General features: G+C 44.9%; 1 protein-coding gene across 1 annotated transcript; it reads right to left on the bottom strand.

Moving 5' to 3' along the window:
• Window positions 1-442: 442 nt before the first annotated feature.
• Dut (deoxyuridine triphosphatase) lies at window positions 443-9,936 on the bottom strand. Its single transcript, XM_052722765.1, has 7 exons — window positions 9,810-9,936; window positions 9,237-9,369; window positions 7,500-7,591; window positions 6,144-6,188; window positions 1,237-1,311; window positions 1,030-1,100; window positions 443-819 (listed from the first exon to the last, which is right to left on the bottom strand). Exons 1-7 carry the CDS (start codon window positions 9,919-9,921, stop codon window positions 763-765), a joined length of 585 nt encoding a protein of 194 aa, XP_052578725.1. The 5' UTR covers window positions 9,922-9,936; the 3' UTR covers window positions 443-762.
• Window positions 9,937-10,222: the final 286 nt, after the last annotated feature.

The following is a 10,222-nucleotide window of genomic DNA, read 5'->3' as shown; positions in this document are numbered from 1 at the left end:
CCCATGACATATGTGGTGAAGCCCGAAGACCAGCTGAGCTGCCGGCATGCTGTGCAGCGTGCTGAGGTTCAGGCTTTCAGGAGCAGTCACCATGCCTGGAGTTCCGTGATGAAGGTACCTTTGAGTCATTTCTGCTCCTGTGTATAACCCCTCCCCCACACTCCTGTAAACTCACTGGTTCACCAGGTTGTATTTAGTGCTATCCTCACTATAGTCTACGTGGGGTTCCCAATCCAGGGTGAGTGAGTGAGTAGACCTTTACAGTTCCAGTCACACAGCACCAAAGCAGAAAAGAACAAGGAGTAACTAAGACAGCATCTCACAGTAGCCCTGGCTGCCCTCTAACTCAGCAACCCTCCCGATTCAGCCTCCAAGTGAAGTTACAGCCCTGAGCCATGCCTGACTTCCTTATGGTTCTTTAGTCAGCTTATGTAAAAACATATCTGCTAAAGACTTCAACTTTATTGAATAAAAACAAAAAAACAAAAAACCTTACAACTGAGAAAGCAATTAGAGCAAAACCAGTAGCTAGGACTATAATTTAAATAATGCAATAGAAAAACTCAATTGAACACTTATTTTTACCAAGTCTGCATGTCTGCATGTCTCACAATGCAGATTTACGGGTGACCACCAATCCCAGAAGAGAGAAGTTCCAATGTAATATAACAGGTCCTCTTTCCTGTGTCCTAGAACATGAAACACTACCAGAACTAAAGTTCCTCTTTGCAGGTGAAACAGCGAAATACTTGAAGCACATTTTTAATTCTTTCCAGTGGAGCCGAAGCCTCCTGAGCCCCTTTCAGTGACATCCAGTGTCTGAAGAAAGACAGGAGGAAGGCAAGCCGGTCAGTGTCACAGCCTCTGTACAACTCACAAACCCTTTGTCCTGACCGGATCACCCCTACCATCCAAAATGCTACATTCATCCAGCTGAAAAACACTTACCGGTCTCCAACATTCCCAAGCATCCCTCCTCTCCACTTTACGGTCCACCACCCAGTCTCACTCAGCATTTATAACACTTACTTCAACTTCTTCCAAGTCTGGATAGAAGATCCGTTCACAAATGAGCTGTGCAATCCGATCACCTTTTTTTACTTCAAAGAAAAAACAAAACACAGATTATTATTGATATTGATGTATTTTTCTATCCTACCTTATTCAATGAGAACTGGGGTCAGTTTTAGGCAACTTAAAATTTCCTACATACATAAACGTATATATTTAACTCACCTTCAAACTTCTCTTTTCCAAAATTAAACAGCACAACACCAACATTTCCTCTATAATCTTCATCTATGACACCGGCTGGAAGAAGGAAAAATGTTTTTTTGATTTATGCCATCAGAATACCAGGTGTTTTAGATTATCTCAAAACCACTTTTTCAAACTTTTTCCAAACTTTCTCAAATTCTTATACCCCACAAAGTGAATCTCACTTAGGTCCTACTTGGTTTGAGAATAAATGATATTACTAAAATACAAGAATTTAAAAAGCATGTCCCAATTTTCCATCCTGAATGCTTATCAAATGGCGAGCATTTCATACTTCAAACTGAGTGGAGCAACTATCATCTCCAACCTCACAGCTGACTCCCAGTCCGTATGCTAAAAAACCTTGGAGAAAAAGAGCTGGGCTTTGAAAGTCTTTTCTGGCATCAGCTTCCATGATATTCTGATTAAATCACAGAGAAACAACACTTGAAGCCCAGTGATCTGCAGGAAAAGCCAGGGTGACACACTAAGCAGCAAGCAGTCTTGCAGCTATTAGAATATTCCACTTGCATCAGAAAATGGGGCAGAACTGCCGTTTATAATTTTTTCTTTCAAAGTCAAAGCACTGTCCATTTTAAAACCACGACAGTTCAGTAAACACTGGCTGGTAAGCTTAATGAGTTGTTGCTGCTGCAACAGCACACGTGCGGCGGTCAGAGGACAACCATGGACGTCGGTTCCTGCCTTCCACCATGTGGGCGTGAACTCATTTGGCTTGGTAGCAGGCACCTTTACCTGACAGGCCATCTTGCCAGCCCAATTAGTACCTATTTGGTATTATAAAATTAAATAGATTCTTACAGGAAACCTGAGCTAGGTCCTTGCCATGGCCCAGAAGATACATGCCCCAGATTTGCCCCCAGCCGTCCCTGAGTCAGGAACTTGATGTGTTTATACAAGCACAGATAATGTGGCTAACAGCCCTCCGTTTCTGTTTTTAACATGGAGATCTAATACAGATGTCAAAGGCAGTTCATTCTGTCTAGACTAAGGGAGAGTCTGTTTTTTTCCAGTAGAATGGCAACAAACCTTTCACCAATCCAAATGTTATACGAGGCTGCCTTTATTACCAGTTTATTAGTTTAGTCCTTAATGCTCAGGAAAAGAGCTGATAGAAGGATTGGGCCAGCTGTTTTCATACTCTTTGGAGGAAGGTTAGTTAACTGCAGGAATAATGCAGCTTGCACTCAACAAGGAACTCCTTAGGGTAAAAGCGTGTTTTTCCACGTTGGAATCAATGACCACAGAGGGCTGGAGAATTTCCACTGTGGAAGACCTTTGAGGCACAGCCTAATAAGCATATCGATTACAAATGAGTCTGTAAAGATAACCCAGACTGACTTCTAAATTCTTTTGGCTGTACTTTATTAGGAAACTATTAAATTACTCAAACAGTATCACTATGCACAAGGTAAAAACTGTAATAAAGTTTATAAAAGTAATTAAATTACTTTAATTCTTCCACTCCAAAGAATCAGTTATTCATTGAAATAGCATAAATTCTAGTGATTTCTTCTAGATACGAACATAGAAGGAAGTTCCAATATTTCTATGCAGAAAGTATCTTACATGCGTAACACCAAACATTCATGTTGCTTTCATGGTTTTGCTATGATACACAAAACAACCCTTGATGTACATTAATGTTATCTCAAGTAAGTCACAAAAAACTTTCCTGGGTCAAAGGATGGACACATATATGTACTGCTAGATAACTGCAAAAAAAGAGGCACAGCCATTCCAACTTCCAGCAGCAAGCAATATTTGAGTGTCTATTTGTGCTCAGACCAGATAGCAGCCGGCTTTTAATTACTGGCCAATAATGATAAATAAAAAAGACATTTCATGGCCTTACTTTTCATTACCCTATGGGTAGACATTTTTCTTTCCATATGTACAACTTGCATGTCATACATGTTTCTATATTTTTGTCTATTTTTAATGTGTTTTTAGTTGCAAATATAGTAATTATATACTCACACGCACATATACACCTCCGTTGTATGTCTGCAAAGTTCTCCTGTTGAGAGTATTCAAATAGCTAGGTGTCTTGAATCCTACAAGGCCAGGTCATTTTAGATGCTTGGACCATGAAAATGTGAAAATCTTCTACTAGCAAGCAAATAAACCCAAACAGCAAAGGCCTACAATTCCAACTACCTGGGAGGCTGATGCAGGACAACTGCCATGTTCAAGGCCCACCTGGTAACTTAATGAGATTTTGTCTCATGAAGATGTGAAAAGAGGAGCTGGAGACATCGCCCAGCAGTAAAGAGCACTGGCTGCTCCTGCAAAGGACTTGAGTTCAATTCCCAGCACCCACAGGGCAACTGTAAATAAAGAGAGGACTAGAGAAAAGGGGTGGGGTGAGGGGGAGAACTTGTGTGAGTTCTTGGGTTCAATCCTAGTACTACTATTACAAAAAAGAGAGAGAAAGAAAAGGGCAAGCAAACAGAACCCCACAAGACAGATCTTCTCTGCATAAAGATTAATGCATTCTACCATCTCTTCATGAAAATGCACTGAGCATCTTGGAAGGCTATCACTGGAAAAACCAGGCACTGGAACTGGCAGTGGTTAATCGACTTCAGGCAAGGTTTTCTGTGTCAAGACTTTGGCATGTCATTGTTGGAAACCTCTTTAGTGAGAATGCTCCACACCTACCAGATGTGAATTCAGAACACAATCTTGCACAGTCAACTTTTCCTTTTGACCCTCACTTCCAGCCCCAGGCTTCTAAAAGCATCTCCCTTTAGTTGCCAACTATGATAAACTTGTACCTAACAGAAATTTCATAGATACTCTGCATCCAAGAACATACCACAATGTGATTTTATGAATAACCTCATAGCAACCACCAGGAAAACTAACTTTCCAACTACATGATTTTCCCCCAGACAGTTGTTTTAAGCAGAGTAAAATTTAGAAACAAAGTTGGAGAGGAAAAAGAAGTTTCCACATAAAAAAATCCGTTACGCCCGTAGAAGACAGAACTGTTAACCTGAATTAATGTATGTGCCAAACACTGCTGGATGCTCCACACACATAACTTAGCTCTCATACCCCTCAGAGGTAGGCATACTAATTTCTATTATACAGATGAGGACTGTCCCTTTAAAAACCCTTTGAAATTTCACTAAAAATATAAAATCTTTTATAACTTTAAGTTAGATTATTAGTATCTCCCAAGTGACTATATTTGAGTTAGTAAATTTTTTAACTTTTATTTTATGTGTATGGATGTTTTGCCTGCATAGATGTCTGTGCACCATATACATTCAGTGCCTGAGGAGGTCATAAGAGAGTGTCAGATACCCCAGAACTGGAGTTACAGACAGTTGTGAGATACCATGTGGGTGCTGAGAATTAAACCCAGGTAACCTGGAAGAGCAGCCATTGCTTTTAACTGCTGAACCATCTCTCCAGCCTGTAAAAAATATTTCTGAATATTAAATGTACTCACTAAGCCCTGGGAATTTTCAATCCAAGACAGGACTATAAATATCACCCTCAAGGCTACACAGAACAGAGGAACTATTTTGGGATATCTGCCTTGTCCCACAGCACCACCTAGTGACACCATGGGAGATAACAGTACTTTCCAAAACAGGAGGCCAATGGGTAGGCAGGTCTGGGCAGCCAAGATTCATCATGTACTTAATTAACCCCCACCACATTGGCACAGTGTGGGGATGGGGCAGTTTTTAATTCCACTGGTGAGAACAGCGGTACTAGAAATACATTTCTAAGTCAGTTTTCTCATTAAAAACAAAAACAGAAAAACCCCCAAATCCTCTTGACATGGTTCTGTAAAAATGGGTACAAGACAATCTAGCATACCTATGTATCTGAGGGTCAGTGTCTCTGGCATGAAATACTGGATTAAAACAATGAAAGGTCAAGATTTTGGCCCTAAATCAGTGAAGTTATGTGCCCTAATAAGAGATCAGAAACAGCCGGGCGGTGGTGGCGCACACCTTTAATCCTAGCACTTGGGAGGCAGAAGCAGGCGGATCTCTGTGAGTTCGAGGCCAGCCTGGTCTCCAAAGCGAGTTCCAGGAAAGGCGCAAAGCTACACAGAGAAACCCTGTCTCGAAAAAAACCAAAAAAAAAAAAAAAAAAAAGAGATCAGAAACAACATAACCCTACCAGGAGGGCCTACAAAGATGGCTCAGTGATTAAAAGCACTTGCTGCTCTTGCAGAGGACCCCTCATGGCAGCTCACAGCCTTCTGTAACTCCAGGTCCAGGGGATGATGCTCTCTTCTGGCCTCCAAAAGAACCAGGCATGCACACAATGCATCTATACACAAAATACTCGCATACACTAAATAAATACACATGTAAGAATCCTGTCAGGAAAGAAGATTCTTTACATATAGAGGCACAGAAACCCTGTAGCAAGGACGGATACCACATCACACTGTCACAAAGGTAGCAAGAGAAACAGGTGTCAGTGAAGACACTTTTGAGAAATGTAGAAAAGCACCATATTTTGTCTTCGTACTGTGGGGGAAAAGTACCTTGCTACATTTTGCAAAATGTTTAAGTATGGCCTTTCTGCCAAAGCTAAGAAAATTCTTACAAGCTAGATCTGTCTTTCTAGAACCTTTGACTTATTAGTTTAGCAAACTATAACTCAATGACCACAAAAGGTTTTCCTGGTCTAAGAATCAATTCTGCACTAAAGACAGATGACCAGTGCAGCAAGGTGTAAAATACCATGCATTTCACAGAATATAATCAGGAGAGATTAGACAGTGTCAAAAGGCATCAGAAACTATAGCATTATTGCCTATTCAGACTTAGAAATTCCTAGAGGCAAGGATACTACAAAATTTCATAGAATAAAGAAATAAATGTTACCTCCTACATCTATGAAGTATTTTACTGCCAAGCCAGAACGTGGAGCTAAAAACAAAATTGGAAAACAGTGGTTATTTTAAATGGTAAGGAGAAATAGATACATTATTTCTGATATAACTTAAGTATCATGGTCTCCTCTAAGGTTTCTATTTTCACCTTAATTTCAGCAGATCACTCTTAAAGAACACATTTACCATACTATACCAACCAAAGTTGGAAAGACTACTTTAGAAAAACTCAATGCCACTTTAATTCAAAACAAACCCAAAGCACAGCCACATGACTGATGTAGCACAGAAGTGAGCAATAGATTGCTAGGATGAACTGGAAAGCGAACAAATCCAGCCCAATCTGAAACCTTCTGCCTAGTGTTTATATTAACTTATTATGACGTGTGTGTGTCTGTGGACTCAGTTTTCCTTCTACATGTGGGTCCTGAGATCAAACTCAGGTCACAAGGCTTTCAGAACAAATGCTTTGCTCACTGAGCCATCTTTCTGGCCCAACTTGTAGTTCAAGATGGGAGAGCTGACTGTAAATCCTAGACGGAAGAAGGAATACCGCAGAGCTTAGCAGAGAACCTTCTCATTATTCAGGTTAGGAGACATGTTTGCATGAAACATGAGTGAGTAATGGCCAACGCTCTAATATCAGTGAACTATCTATAGAATTTCACCAAAAATTAAACTCTCCTGTACATTTTTTATTCTAGAAATGGGGAAAGCATTTTATAGCTCAAACTTGCTGACCCAAGCCTCAGGTCTATCTCAATAATCCCGATACCTAGCACCATGCTTCAGAACAATCTAAAGCAGGTGCTTTGTCAATGAGCACTACCTCTTCTGAGATGTTCTCTCATTCCATCTCTTTGCTTTCCTGCCCTGGGACTTTAAAAATGTAGTCGGTGATGCCACAGACCAGCAGAACCCATTTCCCCCTTTTTAAGGGCCAAAGTACTAGAGGTTCTACACACGCATAACAAGAGTGTTAGTCCAGGTCTCTTATCTGAGACAGAGTCTTGGTCTTTTCCCTACTATTTAGTTTGAGGTTACAAAAAGCATTTATGTTCTTGACAAGTTTTGAATTCACTCTCTAGACAAGTGACATGCCCCAGAAAAATTCAAGCCAGACTCATAGCCATTCTTTCTCAGCCGTAACTGATACACACAAGTGCTTCTCACTCTTATCTCCAGGACCCAGAACAAGGCAAGGCTCAGTGGTTCAGGCCTCTCTACTTTAGGACACAGGCCAAGCATCAGTTCTTCCCTTTGTGCCCACATGACACTAAGATGATGGGTGTTCCTCACCGTAAAGGACAGGCACGACAAATAGTTACCTGTCTCTTAAGGCACTCACCTACTCTTCCATAGCATCCGGAAGGAACAGCTATCTGAATGTCTGTTTTCACAATGGCTTTCTCCATGGGTGGTATTATATAATCATAGGCACTAAAAAGACATTTAAATAAATTACTTATTAAGCTTTTCTTTTCTTCTAGTTTTTTCAAGACAGAGTTTCTCTTTCTAACAGCCATAGCTGTCCTGCAACTCTCTTTGTGGACCAGGCTGGCCTTGAACTCAGAGATCCTCCTGCTTCTGCCTGCCAAGTGCTGGGATTAAAGGTGTATACCACTACCACTTTATTAAACTGCTTTTAACATTCTTTGCTACAACAATGCCTATAAAATGTATTCAAATATGGTCTTCACTTCATATAAACCTAGATCCTATAAACAATCATGACAAATTCCTAACTCATCTAAAAAAGTTTCCACAGAAAGTAGTATTTTCTTTTAGCTTTAAAAAGAGGGCTTTAGAGTGGAGGCGGCGGCCGCACACACCTTTAATCCCAGCACTTAGGTAGGGAACTCAGTGAGTGCCAGGCTATCCCAGAAGTATAAGGTAAGACCCTTGGGGGGAGGAGTTGCAGGGGGTGGGTGTATATGGACACACAGCTTAGCTAACAGGTCTCTGAATTGAACAGTGGAACAAGGAGATATCTACACTGTCGCTGCTGTTATGTTTGGGGAATTAGCACGAGGAGCAGAAAAGCAGACTGAATTCACTAACTTTCTGGAAATAAAATGAAAAGCCAAGATATAGGGCAAATAACAGCTAACACTCACTAGGCCCTCTCTCCGTGCCAGGCACAGTTCTAAGAACATGCAAATACATAGGGACCCATTTTATTTTTGTACCGATTCTCTTGAATGAGGGTGACCCTGCAGAAGACCAGGGTAAGACTAACACTGGTGAGAGGCTGAGATGCAGTCCTTCTTCTTAGCCAGGCAGATCAACAAGCCTCCCAAGCTAGGGCTGTGAACTTCGGTGGCTGGGGAGGAAACTAGTCACTCAGTCAGAGCAGCTCCTGGGCATGGACACTGCTGAAAACCCATTTCCGAAGGTCCACCTGCCAAAGGCTGCAACTGTCTCTTATTACTGCAGCTCCCTTCCGGATAAGAACTTCAGACTTTGCAATGAGCAGCACTGGAAGGTACTCTGGAGGCCTGAATTCAATCTGCTAGAACTAACTGTACGATAGCTCCCTTTCTTCACATGGTATTTGCACGCCTCATACAAGAGTCACTTCCGATGCACAGAAAACACCAGCTTTTTTACAAGATGGCCAAAATATCTAATATCTCTCCCAAGACTCGCCATGCTAGATGCATACACACGGGTCATCAGGCTTGGTAACCATGGCAGGTGCTTTTACGCTGAGCCATCCCACTAGACTGGGACCCGCTTGAAGTCCCCAGTCCTTGCACGGGATGGCTGTATAGAGACGCAAGCAGCGTCCACAGATCCCTTTCCTAGACCCTTACGTAGCTTTTCTAACGTGCACACTGCAGACGGTCACCCCTCTGTCAAGAACAAGCCTTGCTCACCGGACCTTCCCCTTGGCAAGGGTGGCGTGCACGCTGCACAGTAATGCTTTGGACATGTCAGCCGTTTAAGATTCCTCTCGCCCAAACGCTTGCTAGGTCTGCCTAAGATGAACTGTTAAATAAACGTCTCTGCGAGAACGCGGCGGAGCCACGGCTGCACCAAGGCGCGGGTGTCTGCATTCGTGCAGCCCGGCCGTGGCTCTCACCTGTACAGGTCGTAGCCCGCAGCGCGCGCCGACCCGCGGGTGGGAGCCGTGGCGTGCTCCGAGAGCCGCACGAAGCGCAGGCACGCGCCGTCCTCGGCCCGAGCCCGCTTGCTCACGGAGCCGGCGGCAGCGTCTTCCGAGCAGGGCATGGCGGCGAGCGGAGCAGAGCCGAGAGCCGCGGGAGCACGGGAAGAAGAGCAGAGTGCAGTGAGCCCCGGCGCCCGCCGAGCCGAAAACAGTCTCCCGCCTGGACGAGCCCACCGCGCGGGACGGGGGCGCGGCCTGCCGCAAAGGGCTCGAGCGCGGCCTAGCGGAGGCACCGAGCGCGCCGGGCTCCCCTCCTCGGGGACCCCAGTGGACTCGCTCCCGCGCTCCGAGCCCGCCCGCCCCGCCCAGGCGCACCGCTACCTGAGCAGGCCCAGCCTCCCCACCAGCCCAGCGCACGCTTCCTCCCCCGGCGTCCTCCTTCTTCCCCAGCGCGCACGCTCCCCGCCCCGTCTCCCCGGCTTCCCCACCCCAACCGCCACGCGCGCGCGCCCCCGCCCCCGCCCCCGCCCCCGGCCGGGACTTCACCGGCTCGGTCGCCGCTTCGGCTCGGCGCCGCCGGCGGGAGCGCGCGCGAGGGCGGCCGAGCCCGCAGGAGGCAGCGGCGCCGCGGGAGCGCTCGCGCGCACAGGAGCAGCATGGCCGGTCCCTCCCGGGCCCGCGGGCCGGCGCTTTAGGCCCCCGCGGGCCCTGAGCCCGCTGCCCCGCCCCGAGCTCCGCCTAGCTGCCTTCCTGCGCGCCTTTCCTGGTCCTAATGTTCCGGGGCGCAAACGAGAGACCCTTTGCCTTCTACAAAACGGGCGGGCAGAACGTCGTTAAGCCTCTTGTCCTCAGCCAAAGCCAGCGGGAGATTCCGTGGCTGGGAGTCAAACATTCTTTGACTTTACAAAGGGGATAATTAAGGAGCTTAATAGACTCTCCGGTTTTATCAGGTTTTACCG

Source organism: Peromyscus californicus, unplaced genomic scaffold (genome assembly GCF_007827085.1).
Source record: "Peromyscus californicus insignis strain IS unplaced genomic scaffold, ASM782708v3 Scaffold_7__1_contigs__length_154581171, whole genome shotgun sequence".
Lineage (NCBI taxonomy): Eukaryota > Metazoa > Chordata > Mammalia > Rodentia > Cricetidae > Peromyscus > Peromyscus californicus.
This window is presented reverse-complemented; position numbering and strand designations above follow the sequence as displayed.